The sequence below is a fragment of the Trachypithecus francoisi genome, unplaced genomic scaffold, assembly GCF_009764315.1.
Source record: "Trachypithecus francoisi isolate TF-2019V2 unplaced genomic scaffold, Tfra_2.0 Lachesis_group4, whole genome shotgun sequence".
In the NCBI taxonomy this organism is placed as follows: domain Eukaryota; kingdom Metazoa; phylum Chordata; class Mammalia; order Primates; family Cercopithecidae; genus Trachypithecus; species Trachypithecus francoisi.
Window position 1 is genome coordinate 74,705,207 of NW_022681469.1, and position 23,061 is coordinate 74,728,267.

Sequence of the window (23,061 nt, forward strand, 5' to 3'; positions counted from 1 at the left end):
TTTAATAAGATTTTACCATGTGGCCATTATAAAAGAATACTACAAAATTGCTATTTGTAGAAAAATAACTTGTGTGTTTCCACAGTTCTGTTTTTACTCATCCTTAGTTATTTATATAGCTTAATTTTGTTTTTTAGAACTAGAATTAGTTTTTAATAATGGGGAAAATGAAGAACTAATTATTTGTAGTTTACTTAAAGACAGGTTATTAAAAAAATCTGTGAAATACAAAAAAACCTGCTCAGGCTGCATATATAGTTAACATAAATTTAGTAATTGATATCCTGCTTTCCTTAACCAGTTTCCCATCAATAAGATAGTGCAACATTTTAACTTTTCCTTCCTGTTCTACTTTAGAATTTATGACATAAGAAACAACAACACTTTCAATATTTATTCATACTTATCTTACATTTGTATCATCTTTTGTCTGTATTTTGGCTAAATAATGAGTAACTAGATTGAGAAAAGAGATGTGTTCTTCTACTTTAAATATCTTTGTGTCTTCCTTATCTCTACCCTGAAAAGCTCAATATCCTTTTAGTTCTGCAGTATTCTTCCTCCCAGACTCCTTAGCCTGACCTTAATTAAATGTCAAGTATAACTTGCTATTGACTATTAATAAAGAGCTGGAGATTAAATAATATTTTATTATATCCCATAATTAACCTAAACATCTCATTCTGCCCCCCCACAAACCCCCATCCCACCCCATTCATTTGACATGTTTGAGCTTAAATGCCTCCAAACTCTCTTTTAACCCCTTTGGTCATGTATATTTAGCTAATGTACAGTAAAATGTCTAAAAGTGTAGAGCGACTCTTTGCCTCGGTTTACCTGGGACTGAGGAGTTCCCTAGTTACGGAACTTTCTGTTTAAAACTAGGTCTCCAGGTATGCTGATGCACTATGTATTACAATAGTTGAGTAGTTGAATAGGAAGTCATTTCCAAAGTCTTGTCTTTTATCCCTTAAACTTTTTTTTTTTTTTTTAATTAAATCAGATAGAGTCTCGCTCTATCACCCAGGCTGGAATGCAGTGACATGATCTTGGCTCACTGCAACCTCTGCCTCCCGGGTTCAAGCAATTCTCATGCCTCAGCCTCCCGAGTAGCTGGGACTACAGACGTGTGCCACCACATCTGGCCAATTTTTGTATTTTTAGTAGAAATGGGGTTTCACCATGTTGGCCAGGCTGGTCTTGAACTCCTGACCTTGAGTGATCTGCCCACCTAGGCCTCCCAAAGTGCTGGGATTACAGGTGTGAGCCACCGTGCCTGGCCTCCCTTAAACTTTTCTTTCTCAGCTAGAAGTAGGAGTGATATTCAGATGTAAAGGCTAATTTAAGGTTGAGATGATGTCCCGGGAAAGAAAACCTGAAGCAGAAGGAACTGCCAAAGCAGGAAACGTATCATTTAGGAGTTAGGTGAAGTATAAGCCATCAGTGGCTCTTGTCCTCTTGAATATTAATGTATTAATATTTACCATGTTTTTCATGAATGGGAAATACGAACCTGGATGGTATAGTGAAACATAGAAAACTCTACTTTTTGATTTCAAGGAACTTAGATAGGGTCAAGATAGCTGATGCGTAAAATTTTAACTATTGTTTACAACACTGTTGTGTTTAACTGTTTTAGGCAATGATTCATGTGAATACCTTCTCTCAAGTGGCAGATTTCTTGGAGAGAAAGTTTGGCAACCTCACAGCTGTATGATGCATAAATACAAAATCAGGTAACATTTCTTCATTTTGTTGTTTTACTTTTTAGGATGGGTCTTAATATGTAGTGGAGAGGGGTTGATGAAGCAGTACTTTTCTTCTCTATGCTGGGGTGGAGACTTGCTGACTGTGTGTAGGGCTGATTGCAAATGAAGATTTCCCTGCCCCCTAAAGTTTTAGGGAAGGGCTTTGGCCAATGTGCTTTATCTCAGGTGAGAGATAACTAGGCCTAAGGCAATAATCCTTGAGCAAAAGACTCTTGCTCTGGCACCTGGATACTTATCTTAATGGAGTTATTCTAAGGATTAAGAGATAATAGATATAAAGCACCAAATACAGTTAGAATACATCTTAAACATGTAATGAATCGAGCTATTACAGAGAGTTAACTGGTCATAGGTGCATGGAGTGGTAAGTTAAACAAACCTGGCCACCGGCTTATAAAGCAATATAATGGTATGTGTAACAATCCAGTACAACTTTCTTCAAAAACCGTGTGCTTTGAAATGCCAATATGGCTGATTTTACTTATTTTAATTAATTTTTCTTTGTTGCTTTCAGTGAAGCAAAGAACTGCCTTGTAGATAAACATATTGCATTTATTGGAGATTCCAGAATTCGTCAATTGTTTTATTCTTTTGTAAAAATAATTAATCCCCAATTCAAAGAAGAAGGAAATAAGGTAAAACTTGTCTATTCCCTTCTGTAGAGTTGTTTTAGAAGTTAACCAACTGAATAGTTATAGGAGGAATGTGTCTCTCCAGATTGAGTAGGAGCTGAAAAACTTTTACTTTGATTTTCAGAAAGGTTGGGGAAAAAGAGGGATGACTTGCTTTAATGAGGAGGATGAGAAAAAGAAGTGGTGGCTAAGACATTGGCAAGCTTTTTATTATAATAACCTAAACTTTTAGTTTTCAGAAGTAATAAATTCTTACCATGGAAAAACTTTTAAATTTCCTTAGAAAGAAGACAAAGAGAAAATATCACCCCTTATTCTCCTGTTAGTATTTTTCCATACTTCTTTTTGCTCATCTCTTTTTTAAAAAAAAAATACAGTAATCTTTTAATATGTGTAATTTTATATCTTCCGTTTTTTCTTCACCGCTTATTCATCATTATATAATCAACTTAAGTATCTTCTTAATGGCAACATATTATTGAGTGGATATAATGTAATTTTATATAATTTCCCACTTTTTAAAGCTTTTTGTAGTTTTCTAATTTTTTGCAGTTAAAAAAGACATTTTAAATTACTTCTTTATGTGAAAACTTTGCTTTTTAAATTATTTCCTTAGGGTGGAATCTCTAAAATTCAAATATTAGGTTAAATAACATGAACATTTAAAAATTATTAATTATGCTGCAAAATTCAGTTTATACTAATTAGCAATGTATTTTGGGGCCTAATTTTCTGCAAACTTTCTGGCATTGGGTGATCATGCTATAAATTGAAACAGCAATGCAGTAGATTTCTGTTATTGATTTTGTTAGAAAATTTCTCATTTAAAAAATATAACTTTGAAAACTAACAAGGATTAATTTCTTTCTATAAATTAATTCATTATTTTTTGGTGAATTAGCTCATATCCTCTGTTTATACCTTTATAAGTGATCTCAGATTCTAATCATTGTCTTCAAATACCATGTGATTGCGAGAGGGGAATAGCAAAGGGGGAAAAGTAGAGTACAAGAAAGTAGAGTACAAGAAAGTAGAGTACAAGAGTAGAGGGGAGTAGCTCATGAATTTATGAAAATCTGCCTGTGGTAAAAAGTTGTAAACTTAGAGGCTTCATAGCTAAGTAGTTTTTAACATAATGATGATGATACCAGGTCCTGAATCTTTAGCAGCTATTCCATGTGAGAATGAGAATAATGGAAACAAACGATACAGTCAACTTTTCATTTTATTTGCGATCTGTGTTTTCCATTTGCATTTATACATATGAAATTGTAGAGAAGACTCAAAACTATTTAACATGAAATTATTACAATTTAAAGTGAAAATGTTTAATAAACTTTTATTTTTAATAGAGATGAGGTCTCACTATGTTGCCCAAGCGTTCTTAAACTTCTGAGCTCAAGCAGTTCTTCCACCTTGACCTCCCAAAGTGCTGGAATTACAGGCGTGAGCCACTGTGCCTGCCCAGCCTTTAGTAAATTTTTGAAAAGTACAGAGATTTCTGATTACTATGAAGGTTTTAATATTTCTTGGTTTAAACTTGCATGACTTTCTAAAAATTCGAATACTCCATTTGACAACAGGTAGTTGAAAAAAGCTATAATGGTTTAGTCTGCAGCCAAAAGTAGATACAGTATGGTACCTTGTTCCTGAGCCCCAGTTACAACACTTAGGTTTCCAGTTTTTATAGTCTAAGATGCCCAGTTATCCCAAGATTATCAAACGAGATATCAGACAAGATTAATTTATATGCATTTAAAAAGAAACTATAAAGATAGTGTGTCCCGGTCTTAAAGAGACAGTTTTCAAGAAAATATTTAATTCAAGCTGCTAGTGGAGCATTTGCCAAATTATATGTTACCTTGTCTCTGCACACCTTGAGGACAGAAATTACATATCATCATTATTATTTTTAAATATATTTCTTGTGCCTAGCATAATCTGGCATATTATAAAAGCTTATTAATTTTATTTAAAGCCTGGTATGGGTATGTCTGGGTAGAATAGGAATTTTGAAGATAATTCTTTGTTTAAATTTGTTTTCTTTTCTGTATCGAGGCAAATTTTTTAAAAAAGAGACCTTAGAGGTGAATTTTTTCAAATTATGCTTTGTGGGAAACTAGTTCTGTGAGAAGCTTTGGTCAAATGAATTTGGGCAGAGCTAGATATCGTATCTCCCTCTTAGATAGTTTTAATTTAGGCTGGGATATTAAAAACTTGAGAAGTCTTATAATAAAGAAATCCATTTTGTGTTGCTTCCAGCCATAGGGCTGGCTGGATACTCTGGGGGCTCCTCCTACATCAAACCAAGTGGAGCCTAGGTTTAAAAAAATACTGTCTATGGGCTGGGTGTGGTGGCTCATGCCTGTAATCCCAACACTTTGGGAGGCTGAAGCAGTCGGATCACGAGGTCGAGATGGAGACCATCCTGGCCAACATAGTGAAACCCCGTCTCTCCTAAAAATACAAAAATTAGGCTGGCCGTGGTGGCTCATGCCTGTAATCCCAGCACTTTGGGATGCCGAGGCGGATGGATCACCTGAGGTCAGGAGATCGAGGCCATCCTGGCCAACATGGTGTTACCCCATGTCTACTAAAATGCAAAAAATTAGCTGAGTGTGGTGGCATGTGCCGTCAGTCCCAGCTACTAGGGAGGCTGAGGCAGGAGAGTCACTTGAACCCAGGAGGTGGAGGTTGCAGTGAGCTGAGATCATGCCACTGCACTCCAGCCTGGTGACAGAGTGAGACTCTGTCTCAAAAAGAAAAAAAAAAAAAAAAAAGAATAGTAGCATTAAAGTTCGGAAAGTAAGTTTTAACCTAGAATTGTATACCTGGAATTAAAATTTCTGCATTCTTGAGATGTATTATAGGACATTCTCAGATATATGAAAATAATGAGGGTTTACTATAAAATAGACTTAACACTAAAGGAATTTCTGAAGGATAAACATCAGGAATGAGGGAAATGTTCAGAAAAAAATTATCTGAAATATAAGAAGCAATGGTTTAAGAAAATAGTAAACGTGTATAAATCTCAACAATGTATAAAATAATAATATCTTTTGCACTTAGTGAAAAGACAGAACTAAAGAACTGGCTAATAATAGCATATAAATCAAGGGTAAATGATCACAAAGTGTTCTAATGTACTCTATGTTCTCTAAAATATTGTGTTTTTTTAAAACTTAAGTTAAAGATGCACAGTAAAACTTCAAGAATAAGGACCGAAAGAATAGAATTAGGCTGTATACATTTCAACCAGAAGAATAAAAAAATTAAGCAAAAACCAAACTCATCTAATGCCAAATATGTATTTTATACACATGCATACACATGCATGTACCATACACATACATATGATATACATACACACACATATTTATATGTCTATGTAAAAAGCTGTTTTTACATATATTATACATATATGAAAAAGCTACATATATGTGGCAGGAATAGAAATTAAAAAGTGAGATGGTAAAGCTGGGCGCTGTGGCTCACACCTGTAATTCCAGCACTTTGGGAGGCCGAGGTGGGTGGATCACCAGGGCAGGAGATCAAGACCATCCTGGCTAACACAAAAAATTAGCTTACGTGATGGTGGGCGCCTGTAGTCCCAGCTACTCGGGAGGCTGAGGCAGGAGAATGGCGTGAACCCTGGGAGACAGAGCTTGCAGTGAGCTGAAATCGCTGGAGTGCAGCTTGGGTGACAGAGTGAGACTCCATCTCAAAAAAAAAAAGCAAAAAAGTGAGATGGTAAAAACATTTATAGTCAGAATACATGCAAGTAGCCTAAACTTGTGAGCTAAACACAGATTTTTCAGATTGCTCTTAAAGAGAACTTTCTGCTGGTTAAAAAGACATACTTAAAATAAAAAGGACATGAAAAGGTTTTAATTAAAAATGAAAAAGGATTCACCAGATAAATACTAAAGAAAGTTAAGTCATATTAGTATAAGATAAATAGATTTTAAGGCAAAAGCATTTTCAGAGATACAGAAAATCACTTTCTAATGACAAAGAATTCAGATAACTAAGATTTTAAACTTGTAGGCATCTAATAAATTAGCCTTAAAATTTATAAAGCAAAACTATAACTGCAAGGAGAAATTGGCAAATTCTCACCCATAGTGGGAGAATTGCATACTGCTCTCAATTAATGGTAGAACAAGCAAATAAAACTAGTAAACATACAGTAGACCATTAACATGCTTGATTCTATAACCTTATAGCTCAATAATTTAGAAAATACACTACAATCAGGGAATATGTTTGTTTCAAGCACGCATGGAACTTTTGAATTATTTTTATTTTTATTTTTACTTTTTTTTGAGATGGAGTCTTGCTCTGTTGCCCAGGCTGGAGTGCGGTGGTGCAGTCTCAGCTCACTGCAAGCTCTACCTCCCGGGTTCATGCTGTTCTCCTGCCTCTGCCTCCCCAGTAGCTGGGACTATGGGTGCCCGCCACCACGCCCAGATAATTTTGTTTTTGTGTTTTTAGTAGAGACAGGGTTTCACCGTGTTAGCCAGCATGGTCTTGATCTCCTGACCTTGTGATCTGCCCGCCTCGGCCTCCCAAAGTGCTGGGATTACAGGTGTGAGCCACTGCACCTGGCCAACTTTTTGATTTTTAATGTGTATTACACCATTAAGCAAATTCCAACAATATCAGAGAATTAATGTCATTCTTTCTTTAAGTTACTTTATATCAAACTTAATCTGGTAAAAATTCTAGAAGCCTACAGTAAATGTTCTTAATGGTGAAATGTCAGACATATTTCCATTAAAATCAGGAAAAAGACAAGGATGTTCATTACTGCTGCTTTTGTACAACATTGTATTAGAGATTCTAGCCAAAAAAGATAATCTAAAGATGTAAGGATTGGAAAGAAATAAACTTAGGAGTTCATATGATACAATTCTCTACATAGAAAATCCCAAAGAATTTATAGAAAATTTACTAGAAGTAATAAAGATTTTAACAAGGTAGCTGATTATAAGATGTACATACAAAAATTGTGATACCTCAACAAAGCTGTTAAAAATTAACACATATCTACATGCCAGCAATGTAAAGTTCTAAAGGCTTTTAAAATATATCATGTGCAATGGTAACAACAACAACTATATGTTACATAGGAATAAACAGCAAATGTGGAAGATCTGTATCCAGAAAAGCCATAAAAATTTGTTGGAAGACAGTTCCAAATGACATAATTAGATGGAATATAATATACTGTTTCCTTGGATGGGAAGACTCAGTATTGTAAAGATGTCAGTTATTGCCAAACTGATCTGTAGGTTCAGTGTAATTCCAATAAAATCCTAACATAATTTGTTGTGGAACTTTACTAATGGATTCTAAATTTTTTATAGAAGGGCAGCAGACCAAGAATAACCACAAGAAATCTGAAGAACAAGGTGGAAAGGATTTGTTCTACAATATCAAGATTTAATTTTACCTTGTAGTAATTAAAACTGTGTGGTATTGGTGTAGAGTTAAATGAATAAACCATTAGAATAAAATATAGAGCTCTAAAATAGAAACTTCCATATAAAATAACTTTAAAAGTAACAGAAATGCGATAGAAGATCCCTGGGGAAAGGAAGGTCTATTCAGTTAATGGTGCTAAGGCAATTAGCACATGGAAAAAGTTGAAATTGGATTCCTACCTCACACCAGTGAGTAAAATCGTTTTTAGATGGATGAGTTTAAACTTAAATATGAAAGTAAAAAATTTGAAACCTTTAGAAATAGAAATAAAATGTAGGAGAATATCTTCATTATCTCAAAATCATGCTGCTATAAAGACACATGCACACGTATGTTTATTGCGGCACTATTCACAATAGCAAAGACTTGGAATCAACCCAAATGTCCATCTGTGACAGACTGGATTAAGAAAATGTGGCACATATACACCATGGAATACTATGCAGCCATAAAAAAGGATGAGTTTGCATCCTTTGTAGGGACATGGATGCAGCTGGAAACCATCATTCTTAGCAAACTATCACAAGAACAGAAAACCAAACACCGCATGTTCTCACTCATAGGTGGGAACTGAACAATGAGATCACTTGGACTCGGGAAGGGGAACATCACACACTGGGGCCTATCATGGGGAGGGGGGAGGGGGGAGGGATTGCATTGGGAGTTATACATGATATAAATGATGAATTGATGGGTGCTGACGAGTTGATGGGTGCAGCACACCAACATGGCACAGGTATACATATGTAACAAACCTGCACGTTATGCACATGTACCCTACAACTTAAAGTATAATAAAAAATAAAAAATAAAAAAATAAATAAAAAAAAGGGAAACATCTCTTACATAAGAAACAAAAAGTGCTAAGAAATAAAAGATAAATTCACATACCTTAAGATAAAGAGTATCTATTCACCAAAAGATACCTTAAAGAAAAAAGATAAGCTACAAATTGAGATAAGATAATTTACAACATACATTCAAGAAATATCAGAAACTGCAAATTAATGAAAAAGATAACCCAGTGGACAGAAGGTGTGCATCAGGGAGTATGGCCAGGCATTTTACTGAAGTGGAAGTGAGATTTTTTTTTTTTAATACCTACTATAATGGCAGAAATTAAATCTGACAATGGCAAGAAATATGAAAACAGACCAGATATATTAGGCTGTGTACCAGTAGATGTCTTATAAACTGCTAGTGAGAGTGTAAATTGTTACAAATACTCCAGAAAATAATTTGCATTATCATTTGATGGTGAACATTTTTATGGCTTATGGATCTATGGAACAATTAGGGAAATTCTTACTCTTTTCTTAAGGGACATATCCAAGAAGATAACAATTAGTGCTTTTTATAATCTAGATAGTAATGTATTGTATCAGTTGACCTGTACTCTACAAAAATAGTAAATACGATATTTGATATTTATAAAAATAGTATTGATAAAATAAACTGGTATGTACAAATTTTTAAAGGCTAGGGAATGTTCCAGGTTATATCAGATTAAGAGATGTGAAAACTAAATGTAACACGATTTTAATGGGATTGTAGATTAAAATATAAGAGCTATAAAAAGGATATTCTTGGGAAATAGGAAAAAATTGAATATGGACTATATATTAAATGAGATAATATTTTTTCAATGTCAAATTCTTTATGTAAGAGAGTGTTCTTAGGGGTATGTACTTAAAGAGAATATGCTTAAGTATTTAAGGGTGAAATGTTATGACTTCAGCAAAGGAGAAAAACTATAGAATATGTATGTATAGAGAGGAAGAAAGGTGAAGCTGGTATAGGAAATGTTAACAATTGGTAAAAGGTTTTGGGCATTCATTTAATTCTGTCAGCTTTGCTGTAAGATTGAAAATTTTTAAAATTAAAAGTTGGAGAGAAAACTGACAAAATTAAACAATGTATCATTTAAAGATGCATATTTATGTGACAAAAACTATAGAAAGTTTTTAAAAACAAAGTATAAACACACAATTCAGGAGAGTGGTTTACTTTGGGTGAAGCAGGGAGTTAAGATAGGGAAAGGACCACATAGGTGGTTCAGTGTGTTGGCAATGCTCTGATTTGTATCATGGATTCATGAGTGTTTATTTAGTTCTACTGTGCTTTGTGATTTTCATATATGTGACTTTTTTGTATATATCAAACGTTATATTAAAAAATGAAAAAGAAGAAAGAGATCGAGTTGCATTAACTACTCTATGCAAAGTAAGACAGAGAAAGTTCATGACATTATTTTTCTGAGGACACATTTTTAAAAGTTTGAAGATGCGGTAGAAGGAGGAAAACACCTGTGTGATTTTGTTTGACCCAGTATGTCCCAGATTTATTTGACCAAATAAACTTACCTTAAAGTTTCATTGAATTAATAGTCTCAAGACTCCTTTTGGAAAGTAATGTTTTAGAAGTACCAACAAGAACCTAAAAAGTTAACCTGTTGATAGAACAAATTTTGTTTCATGGAGATTTCAGTATAAATACTATTTGTCTGTTTGAATTAATGAAAACATTTCAATTTTGATTTTAGCAAGAGAATTAGTTTCTTACTGACCACCCTTACCCTTTCCCACCTAGGATTTTTTAATTCTGAAAGGAATGCCATTCTTTATGTAGAACATTTGGTTATAAGAAGTTGTAGTGTTCACATTTCATTTTTTTTCTACAAATGGACTATTTATATGCTGTTTTCAGAGTGAAACCTACAATAACCTAGAGTCATGTTCATCCATTCCTGTCAGTCAGGGCCTATACTAGTACACTGGTGAGAATGGACTAGGTGTTGCTACACCAACAAACTGCTCTAATATCTTAACAAAACAGAAGTTCTTACTTAGCGTTGCGTGTCCTAGGTGGGCTGGCGAGAGGCTTTGCTCCACATAGTCATGTAGCCGTTCCTACTATTGGAATTTTTACTGTCTTCTAAAGTACCTTGGAACATTCGGCTTCCCTAGTCTGTGTATCAGTTAAATTAGAGGCCAGAGAATTGCCTTGGGAAATTCAGCCTGGAAGTGGCGTATGTCACATATATCCACATTGCATTAGCCAAAACTAGCCTTGTGGCTCTGCCTAACCGGAAGGGACTCAGGAAATGAAGGGAAGCAGTCCATTTCTGAGACAAATAGTAATACAAGTGCTGGGCACAGTGGCATATGCCTTGTAATCCCAGCACTTTGGGAGGCTGAGGTGGGGGTGGATCACTTGATCCCAGGAGTTCGAGACCAGCTGGACAACATGGCAAAACCCCGTCGCGACAAAAAATATTTAAAAAAAATTAGCCAAGCATGGTGGCGTGCACCTGTGGTCCTAGCTACTTGGGAGGCTGAGGTGAGAGGATTGCTTGAGCCCAGGAGGCGGAGGTTGCAATGAGCCAAGATCGCACCTCTGTACTACATCCCAGGCAACAGAGTGAGACTCTGTCTCAAAATAGCAAACAAAAAACAAATCAAACAAAAAATAGTAATACTGGGGACTAAATTGGAATCCTGGCAATCTTGGCAAAAAGGTAATTTATATAGACATGTTTATGTATTTGCTTGTTTGCTGTTGAAATTTTATCTTTGAACTGTATCTTAGATCTTGAAAATCACATGTAGACAATTTAACTAATGTCACTTATTTTGTTATGTTCTGTCTCGGTTTTTTCCCCTTTGGGTAGAATTTTTAGGTAATTGAGATTTGGTGCTTAAAAATAAATCAACAAAAATATGCATAAAAATAAAGCAGCTAAATGGGGCATTATTTATATAAATTTTATCTATACATTAATGTTTCTCTGTCTCCTTTTATGGCAGCATGAAAATATTCCTTTTGAAGACAAGACTGCATCAGTTAAAGTGGTAAGTTCATGTAATAGTAAGCTAGAGGTTACAATGTTGAAACTATATTCTTTGGTTAATTGAACATATTAAGTGTATTTCAGTGTATTCTTGAGAGTAGATAAGAGTATTAGGATAGTGGAGTAAAAGTTTGTGTGAGTTGTTTTATGTAATGGTCTCAAAATTTTGTTAAGAACGAATAATCTTGCACATGAATTCAAAACCAGTATGTGTTCTGGATTAATGTCCATAAAAGAATATATGTGAATTTTCTGAATTCCCAATCAGTGAGAATTCAGTGAGGATCAAGACAAAAATGGCCTTGACGTAATGAAGATTGCAGATTTGTATAGTTCTCTACATGCAAATACAAGTGGGACAAGGATGGCAGAAAAGAAAAAGAGGGGCAATGGGAATGTACAGAGCAAGGAATTGAAAGTTGTTTTCCTCCCTGCAGAAGTGATATTTTAACTGAGCCTTCAAAAATAAGTAAGAGTTAGGCAGGCTCAGTGGAAGAGTTTGTGAGCATTATGGACAGAAGGAATAGTATGTGCAAAATCCTAGAGAAAAAGGAGAACATAGAGCATTCCAGGAGCTGACTGAGTACCAAAAGGGAGAGCAAGGGTACAAGTAGCCGGAGGCAAAGGCTGAAGAGACAGGTGGAGATCCTGAACCTTGTTAGCAATTTATAGTATTTTAGATTTTATTCTGAGGGCAGTAGAAAGTCTCTGAATACTTAAGCAGGGGCGTGGCAAGATCAGATTTAAGTTTTTAAAAGATTGCTCTGGCTAAAATGTGGACAGTAGGTTAGAGGAAGACAGAAGTGGATTCAAGGAGAACTATTGTAAGACTCTTGCTAAATTAAGATAGGAATTGAAGATGTGTTGGACAAGGTAGTGTTTTTACTTTTAAATACTCTTTTATAAGAGAATGTTAATGTTTATTCTGAATGGTGGAATTAAGAGTTTCTTTGACTTTGTCTTTACTTCTCACATTTCTCTTTTAGGATTTTCTGTGGCATCCTGAAGTTAATGGTTCTATGAAACAGTGTATCAAAGTGTGGACTGAGGTCTGTATTTAAAAATCCTAGAGCTTTTTTTTTTTTTTTTAAGCAACCAAATTTTAAAAGCCCGCAAGCATATATTTCTTCCCTTTACTCACTTGTCCCACTCTCCTATATTTTATACCTGCCTTCTTGATAGCAACTAAGCTGTGCTGCACTGATTTTAGCACTTTATTGAGAAGAGATCGTGTTGATCCAATATCTCTGCCCCATTATCACCATTCTAACCATAAAGCAGATAATGTATATACCAGACTTTCCATATTTAAAGTCTTCTGTTAACTGCTCTAGTTCAGCTGATTCAAACCCAGGTAATCTTCCCAGCACAGCGTATGTTCTCCTGTGCGTTTTTCTGTTTTCTCCTTCAAACTCATGCCCAGATTCTTCAGGAAACTTTTGTTTATTTGTTTTTATAGCCTTTTTTTCCTTTTATTATTATATTTGTGACCCAGCAGGCAAGACTAATATGTTTTAGCTCATCATGTTTGGAGATAAATTAGATGTAAAGGTAAGCATGCTATTAACCTCAGGAAACTCCTAAGTTCTCACAAGTCCATTTTACAATCTGTGTAGTAGTTTCCATACAGCCTTTTGTCAGTCCTTTAATTAAACCTGTATTCTTTCCCAGAGACATTTGTATTTTAGATGGATAAAACAATATTTAATTTTATTGGCCTTGTTTTGTTTAATTAATTTCCCTGCAACAGTTTTTTGGTTTGGGATTTTTTTTCTTCACAATAAATATTTAGTATTACAACCACATCATACAATAAATAGGCTTTTGTAGGATCTTGTGGGAACCTAGCTACCATTTCTAACCTTGTTTCTTTGAGCAAATGTTTTCCAAAAAACAAACATGTAGTCAGCTTCTGGAATTCAAATTTCTGGTAAATTGAGGTCTACAGTGCATTTTGGTTTTTGTCGATATGTTTTTAAATGTCCGTAAGTGTAGAATTCTGTTCCATGTATATTTGAAATGATTTAAGCATATGGTTCATATTTGTGCTGGACTGAAAATATATTTATTAAAGTAGTAGAAATTCACAGTTAAACATTAATACACTACAATTTATAAATCCTGCAAGATCACATAAAACCTTTATAGGTTATTTACTAACCTGGAGATATATTACATATCCAAAATTTCAATTCTCATACATTTTTTTTTTTTTTTTTTTTTTTTTTTTTTGAGATGGAGTCTCACTCTGTCGCCCAAGCTGGAGTGCAGTGGCCCGATCTCAGTTCACTGCAATCTCCGCTTCCCGGGTTCACGCCATTCTCCTGCCTCAGCCTCCCGAGTAGCTGGGACTACAGGTGCCCGCCACCTCGCCCGGCTAGTTTTTTGTACTTTTTAGTAGAGACGGGGTTTCACTGTGTTAGCCAGGATGGTCTCGATCTCCTGACCTCATGATCCGCCCGTCTCGGCCTCCCAAAGTGCTGGGATTACAGGCTTGAGCCACCGCGCCCGGCCCATACATTTGTTAAAGCTAGTTTTTGGAGCCTTAGATTCTGTTGTAAAACTCATTATGGTTGTTGAGAAAAAGGAAATATTTTATTTAGGTAGATGACCACATGGTCACCTGAGATTGATTAGTTGATGGTTTTCATTCACCGAGGAGTATGTGTGGATGTATCTATTTACTTTTTACTATTTCCATAATAAACTGCTAGATCCTGAGGATTTGGAGACCCACATTTTTGTTGTTAATGTACTATTGCCAGCTTTGTGCTGAGTCATAGTAATGTGGCTGGGAATTAGCTGCAGTCTCAGCCTTCAAGGAATTTGCAGTCTAGTAGATGGTGACTTACTGATGAATAACGACAAAAGAAGGCAAAAACTAACACAGAATTGAGTTCAAAGGATTATGGAAGCACCATGGATAGAGACACTTAGGATAGGAGGTGATGAGAGCATTGGTAATTATGTAAGAACATTTTATAGAGGAGATAATATTTGAGAACTATGAGTTAGGAAGAAGATACACTTATTAACTAGAATAGCCTCGTAGAAGCCTATAGGCGTAAAAGCAAAGTTGAATTGAGAGGACTCTAAGTAGATTGTTATTCCACAGATATTTCTATATTCTAGGCACTAAGCTAGACACTGTTGATATATTGGTTAACATTATAGAGATCTTCCCCTCAAAGAGCTAGATGAATAACACATATACTTAAGCAATGTGACAAGTGCTAGAATAGGAAATGTAAAGGGCACAACAAACAGGATTACAGAGGATAGACCATAAGTATAATTTTTTTTAAGTTTTCAAAATTAGTTTTCAGATAAAGTGGTCATGAAGGTGAGTGTGGGGAACGAGAAGTGGGGTTATTTCCTGCAGAGGAAACAGCGTGTGCAGTGATGCTGAACATGGAGTATAGCCTATTCAGGGACTCTCCAGCAGTTTTAGTGGAGCTGACATTCAAAATGCTTCTTTATGTGTGTTGGTTTTGGTTGTTCTTTTCATATGCTTCATTTTACAGGGAGTTGACAAGAGATGAGGAAGCAGGTACTACATTATGAATGATATCCTAAGCCATATTGGGGGAGTGGATTTATTTTATCTGTTTTTTAACTACTTCTAAATACTTCAGGGTGTATTTTCTGAAAATAAGTACATTGAATTGAATTGAAGTGGAGAACCATTGAAAGTTTTAAACAGGAGAATGATGTGATATAGTGGAAGAGTGGAAGGAAATTAGGCTGACTTGTAAAGAAACTGGCAGTTGAGATGTAATTCTGTAAGTGAATGGAAGTCATTAAGTCTGAGCTATTGGATGGATTTTGGGAGTCTTGGTATGGATTGAGGTGATATTTGAAGTTATTTGAATGGAAGAAATTGAATAGGCAGAGAATTTAGAGATTCAAGAGGAGAGGGCTTATGAGGAATGGAATTATCAAGGAGATTCCGAAAAGTGGCAGTAAAAGGAGTAGGAAGAAAACCAAGGGAGGAAGGACTGTAAAATCACATACAGGGGCGGTAAGGATTTTAAAAGATGGATAGTCACCAGTGTCACTTTCAAAACTTGCTAAGGTGGAATGAAGCTACAGCATTTGGCAATCCAGGGTTCATTAATGGGCTCGCGGGAGAGTTTTAATGGATAGTGAAGCCCAAATTCAAAGCATAAGTTGAGGCATAAATGAGAGATAAAGAAATTGGCATAGTGAAGGAAGTAATCTTTCAAGTAATCTGTTGGTTACAGGTGTGAGACAGGGTTGAAGGAAAACTTTTTGAGGATAAAGATGATTTAACACTTGCAGGTTGAGGGAAGGAAAGAGAGTGGAGGAGGAGGGCAAGATTGATACTATGAGAGTTGGAGGACATAATTCATGAATCATACTCCAGAAGTGAAAAGGGGGGGAATGTAGACAGAGGAAGGCATTAGCCATTGAGAAGAATAGAGACATACTTTCTTTACTCTCTTGTCAGAGGAAGGTAGCTGCGGGAATATAGAGAAGTTGTAAGAATGAAGGAAGGAAGGCAAGAGCACACTTGTCGGATGAATTTTATTTTCTCTATGAAGTTTGAGAATTAAACTTTATGCTGAGAAGGAGCACAAGAGAGACTGTATATGGAATGTCAGGTTTGGGATAACCAGTGTAAGTTTTGGGAATGAGAAAGGCACCTAGAGATGAGGAAAAAATATTAAAAATTTTGTATTCACTAAAAATTCTTTAACAGTGTAAAATGAAGCATGCTAAACTGGAAATGGTCATGTATCTAAAAGAAAATGGATTTATTTTGTTATTTTTCTCTATTTTTGTAGTATTTTACACGAAGCATGTATTACCTTTATAGTGAAAAAGTAACTCATTTTTTACATCAATCAATTTTTTGTTATTAAATTTCATGCTTGTTTTTAATTGTTTCTTGTGTGTATGATTGCAATATCAGGTCTTTGATGATTCAGAAGTCAGAAGACTTAAGTTCTGACTTACCTGGCAGGCCTCAGCAATATCCTATTAGCCATTCTGAGTCTGTATCTTTGTTTTATAAGAGATGTATAATATCATCTTGCCTGCCCCACAGGGTGGAAGGCAGGAATCTATATTACAATGAGATAAGAGAATGTACTTAGTAAGTTACTAAGTACTATATACTTGTTATGCTATATATAACATATAGTTACCTACAAATATAATTGTACTATAATATACTATTGCTATATATTATAAATAGCATACAGTAGTCCCCATTTGTCCATGGTTAGTATGTTCCAAGACCCCAGCATGTGCCGAAACTATAGATGGTACCAAACCCTATGTGTACAATGTTTTTTCCTATACATACAAATGCATGATGAAGTTTAATGTATAAATTAGGCATAGTAAGAGGTTAACAGCAATAACTAATAATAAAATAGAACAATTATAAAAGTATCTCAGCATTACTATTTTTGAGCTTTGGGGTCATTATTGAGTAAAATAGGGGTAACTTTAACACAAAGATTGTGATGCTGTGACAGTTGGTTTGACAACTGAGATGGCTACTAAGTGACTAATGGGCAGGTAGCATACAGTGTGATACCCTGGACAAAGGGAGCATTCACATCCCAGGAGGGACAGTGCAGGATAGCATGAGACTTTATCATATTACTCAGAATGGCACATAATTTAAAACTTAGGAATTATTTATTTCTGGAAGTTTCTATTTAATGTTTTTGGACTTCAGTTGACTACGGGTAACTGAAACAGTGGACTCTGAAACCATGTGTAAGGGAGGGAGCTACTCTAATTTGCGTTTGGCGAAGGTTTTTAGGGATCTCTACTTGTATTTTTCTGCATGTGGTCTTTAATAATTATCGGTTTATTTTGTTAAATACGCATTGGATTTCACTTTCCCAGAAGATTGTTTTGGCACTGACCTTGTATTTTATTTAACACTTACGCTATGTACCCTTTAGGCTTCCATGATTACCTTTTAATTGACTGACATAATACACTAGTGCTTTACTCTAAGCATTTTACTCAGAGTTCAGAATAGTATTAGGTCGTGTTAGATTTCAATGGTGCTTTTTCTTAAGAACAGCAAAGAATTAACCATCCAAATTTCTGTCATCCTGTATGTATATGTAGCCTTACAAGATTTTAGGCATTGGATATCTGTCTTGTTATAACAATAATAAGTGATAATAATAACAAGGAATTCTAAAAACTTAGAATGAATTTAGAAGGAAGAACTTACATTTTAAGGAAAAAAAATTAAATGATGTTATTTGTATTAATTCCCTGAACTGGATATAATACTATGATAAAGATTTTTCTTCCTTTAGGATTCCATTGCAAAACCACATGTGATTGTAGCAGGAGCTGCCACAGTAAGTTATTATCTGTATTCTTAATGATTTTGTTTCACATTTAAGACCATGCTAAGAAAAAGTTAATTTGTATTCAGAATTCTTGATTGTACCTAAATTTTTAATTCTTCTATTATGATTAGATTGTTGAATTTTAATAAGATTGGAATGAACTTAGGAAACTTACTGTTACATATCAGCATTTTTTATATCTAAAATTGTATTCTTCTTGAATGTTATGCATTGAAAGTATAGTTTTATAACAGCTTTTTCTAATTGCCTTCATGTATTTCATGAAATAATTTGAATTTTATTCTAATGTTAAATAAAATGAGAAATAGCTAAAATAATAACACTTGTTACAGTAGGTAAATTATATACTTTAATTGTTTATGATAAATGCTACATTAATGGATAATATATACTTCTTTTTAGTGGTCCATCAAGATTCACAATGGTAGCAGTGAAGCACTTTCTCAGTATAAAATGAACATTACCTCCATAGCACCACTTTTAGAAAAATTGGCAAAGACTAGTGATGTTTATTGGGTCTTACAAGGTAAGGAATGAGTAATGAAAAAACGTCATTTTGTGTATATTTTGAAGCATGGGTTTTTACTATCTTCTGTTTCACGAAGCAGAATTACTGCTTTATGTGAGTTAATTTTGAAACAAGATTTGCAAGATTAGAGTACACTTGAGTTATTTGCTCTCCTTTTTCAAATGTAAGGAACAAATTAATAAATGTAGGTGAAAAATAAGAAATATCCTCCAAGGAACCTTAGCAGAATAGCTATAGAATGTATAACAAAAAGATAAGTCCTAAAGGCAAATGAGATGTGGTCTCTCTGACTTTTTTTCTTACAAAACATATTTATTGTGATTGGGAAATATATAGAAAAAATATGATCTATTTCATAATTTTTTTTTTTTTTTTTGAGACAGGGTCTCGCTCTCTTTCCCAGGTTGGAGTGCAGTGGCACGATCTTGGCTCACTGCAACCTCCGCCTCCCAGGCTCAAGCCATCCTCCCGCCTCAGCCTCCCGAGTAGCTGGGACTACAGGTGTGCACCACCACACCCAGCTAATTTTTTGTATGTTTGGTAGAGACGGGGTTTTGCCGTGTTTCGTAACATTAAAGTCATTAGAAGTAAATATACTTCACCCTGCTTCATAATATTAAAGTCATTAGAAGTAAATATACTTTTTTAGCAAGCAAAGGGTTTCTGAAAAAATAAAAATAATTAAATAAAATACACTTTTGAATTGACAGAATATGTTTAAATTTACACAATCTAGTTTATGCTTGGTAATGAAATTCTTAGTAGACATTAGGATAACTCATTTTAGGAATTTATTGAATGTTATTTAATGCCTAGCACAATATGAAATGTCATGGATATTTTAGCAATTCATGCTTTTTGTCAGGAATTCTTATTATTTCCAAGTTGAATGTCAAAATGAAAGGAGTAAGAAAAATGGTAGTGATGATCTGTTCCATAATTCCTATTTTATTCACAGACTCATTGTTAACCTTTCTCATATTAAAATGAGGAAAAATTAAATTTAAGTTATTTATAGTAAGTGATAAGAGAATAGGCAGACCTTGAGCCTCAATAATGGTATGAACCTCCTAATGGTATGCACAAAGTTTACAGAATTAAGCAGTGACAAGAGAAAAAAAAGATGGGCAGCTATTTTTATTCAAGCAATCTTCTATAACTAATTTTAGATTTCTTGTTACCCATTATATCCCAGCATCCAAAAATGTTAAACTCTTAAGACATGCTAGAGCATAAAAATATTTCCCCAAATCTGTGTACATAGAGATGGGACAACAGTTCTTTAAATTTGAGAGGGATATTGCTTGACTCAAAACTTGAATATAAAATGGGAAATCTGTTGCAAACTTTGGGAAGCTTTATGTAAAAATGAATTATTAGGTACCTGGTATCATCTGTACTTTTAAAAACAACATATGAAATGTGGAACAGCTAACGTGTATGATCACGATTTTTACCAATAGGGATTTTTAAAATGTGTTTTTAAAAATGTGTCTCACATGCAGATCCTGTTTATGAAGATCTATTAAGTGAAAATAGGAAGATGATCACTAATGAGAAGATAGATGCTTACAATGAAGCTGCAGTCAGTATTTTGAATAGTAGCACCAGAAATTCTAAATCAAATGTTAAAATGTTCAGTGTTTCCAAATTAATTGCTCAAGAAACCATCATGGAATCTTTGGATGGCTTACATCTTCCTGAATCAAGCAGAGAAACTGTAAGAAATTTTTACATGTATCAGTAGAAGGAGACTATAATATCAATTGCTTTAAGCCATAAGTCATCATAACATGGTTATAAATAATTTATTTTATTGCAATCCTAGTGACTTGTAGTTATTCTGTATAGATACATCTAGAAATACTTTTGTTTTCTGTCATCTAGCTGACAGAAGTTTTGGTACGTTCTAAGAGAGAAAGAAGTTAAGGAAGAAGGGAAATTAAACAATTTATTGAGTGCTAATCACTGTTAATATACACTGTCTCCTCAGAAGCATATATGTTCTCAGCACACTCACATTTAAAAACTACTGCTTCTATGTTCTCCTTACCTTAAACCTTAAGCTTGTAAGATTAAGCTTCAATGAAGACTACACTTTTTAATGCTTAAAATAATTTTTATTATTTCCCTATAACTCTTCTGGCCAGGCGTGGTGGCTCATGCCTGTAATCCCAGCACTTTGGGAGGCTGAGGCAGGTGGATCACTTGAGGTCAGGAGTTTGAGACTAGCCTGACTAACTTGGGGAAACCCCATCTCTACTAAAAATACAAAAATTAGCTGGGCGTGGTGGCATATGCTTGTAGTCCCAGCTACTCGGGAGGCTGAGGCAGGAGAATTGCTTGAACCGAGAAGGCAGAGTTTGCAGTGAGTCAGGATCCCACCACTGCACTCCAGCCTGGGTGACAGAGAGAGACTCTGTCTCAAGAAAAGAAAAAAAGAATTCTTATAACTCTTCTATCCTAAGCATTATTCAAGATACAGAGTATATACTGAACAAATCCAAGTTGACCTATGGAAGGGGATTTAGGTTAAGTATGAAAGAGAACTACATAACTATAAATTTTAACAAACAGTGGAACAAATTATTTAGTTTTTTTCATTAAGCAGTGGTTCTTAACCTTTGTGAGAGTTGCATAAGCCCTTTGAGTATCTGATACAAGACAGTGGTTTTGTTCTTCTCCTGCAGAATAATGTGTATGTTTGCGTATACATATGGTTCTCCATATACATAAAAGGGCTTGATGAACCCCCTAAAAGCTGGTTAAGAACCTTGCAGTGGAATTTGCAGGCTAGTGTCTGCAAGAGTGCCAGGCATAAAACCACCTGTGGTCTTAGGGCTAAAAGGATGAGATTTCCTCAAATCTTGATTATTTTGAATGTTTAAGCTTAAGTAACATAATCATCTAGAGTTCCACAGATGCCTAAACTATGATGTTTTTATAAAACTAGAGTTTGACTCAACCTTCAACTAGACAGACTCTTGACAACTTTCCCAGAATAATTTTATTATAATTAAACCATATTGAAGGTTCTAAATTTTATTTAACATTAGATATCTTAAAACTGTAGAATCTTAAATGGCCTATAAACTATAATCCAAATGAAAGACCTATTACAAATATTGCTAGCTAAAAATTAATAATTTTTTAGTGGAAGTTATTTTATGCCTTTTTTTTTTCCCACATTTAAACAGTAGACTTTATCTTAAGTGTCCTGGTATCTTCTGTTTTGAAAGTCTTCTAATTAAAATTCTTTGGTCCTTGATGTCTGTCAGCATTTTTTTAACTAAAGGTCACAACCCATTAACAACCATGAAATTGGTGTTGGAAAAAAAAAAGAGAACAATCTTGGAGTGCATTCCAAGTAGTAAGGATAGGTATTGTTTCCTATAAATGTCCTGGGTCACATTATAAAATGAATTTTGTATTTTGGTTCATAGCCCCAGAAGTTTGAAACACCCTGAACTAGCTGTTACAGATGGAAGGAATACCATTATTTGCGTGACTTGGGAAATGGTAGAAAAAGATACAAAAGCATTCTGGTTTCAGTGCTAAAAACTCAGTAGTATTCACTGGAGAAAATTTAATGTGAAATACATCACTGACAAGATAATAACAAAATAACTTGATTTGTTCACAGAATGCAATGATTCTTATGAACGTGTACTGCAATAAGATTTTGAAGCCTGTGGATGGGTCCTGTTGTCAACCTCGGCCTCCTCTGACTCTCATACAGAAGCTAGCTGCTTGTTTTTTCACTTTATCTATTATCGGATATTTAATTTTTTACGTAATTCATCGTAATGCTCATCGGAAGAATAAGCCATGTACTGATTTGGAAAGTGGAGAGGAAAAGAAAAATATTATCAATACCCCTGTGTCTTCATTAGAAATACTTTTACAGTCTTTCTGCAAACTTGGCCTGATTATGGCATATTTCTACATGTGTGACCGTGCAAATCTGTTCATGAAGGAAAACAAATTTTATACACATTCATCTTTCTTTATTCCAATTATCTACATTTTGGTTTTGGGAGTATTTTACAATGAAAATACTAAAGAGGTAAGAGTCATTTTCTTTTTAACTCATGTTACTCTTTTTATCATTACAAACTCTGTTAAAGAACTAATATCATTTATCGTGACAGAATATACAAACAGGTATATAGATGAAGATGAAGGAATATTGTAGTTACACTTCACTTAGTGGACTCTTAACTATTGCTTTTTCAGAACAGTTTGGAGAAAGGTCAGAGTCACGTGAAAATGTTGAAAAGTTGGGAAATATGACCTGTGAAAAAGATTTCATGACTTAGTGTCATTTTGCCTGCTTGTTGATGGAGAAAGTTGAAGTACTTCTGATTTTATAGTGGTCTTCAAGCATGAGATACTATTATCTTTTATAAAGTAAAAGAAT

The 23,061-nt window shown here is 34.6% G+C and overlaps 1 protein-coding gene across 5 annotated transcripts in view; it reads left to right on the forward strand.

The window, feature by feature from the left end:
* Positions 1 to 23,061, forward strand: part of CASD1 (CAS1 domain containing 1) — an 82,482-nt gene that overhangs the window by 6,456 nt on the left and 52,965 nt on the right. For all 5 annotated transcript variants that reach the window (XR_004433325.1, XR_004433326.1, XR_004433327.1 and 2 more), the window contains exons 2-9: positions 1,640 to 1,736; positions 2,284 to 2,404; positions 11,698 to 11,742; positions 12,728 to 12,790; positions 18,056 to 18,100; positions 18,515 to 18,638; positions 20,147 to 20,361; positions 22,285 to 22,707. Coding sequence is in view for 2 of the 5 variants with exons in the window: in XM_033194956.1 (XP_033050847.1) it covers positions 1,640 to 1,736; positions 2,284 to 2,404; positions 11,698 to 11,742; positions 12,728 to 12,790; positions 18,056 to 18,100; positions 18,515 to 18,638; positions 20,147 to 20,361; positions 22,285 to 22,707 (1,133 nt within the window). In the remaining 3 variants the exon portion in view is untranslated. The remainder of the gene's footprint in view (positions 1 to 1,639; positions 1,737 to 2,283; positions 2,405 to 11,697; positions 11,743 to 12,727; positions 12,791 to 18,055; positions 18,101 to 18,514; positions 18,639 to 20,146; positions 20,362 to 22,284; positions 22,708 to 23,061) is intronic.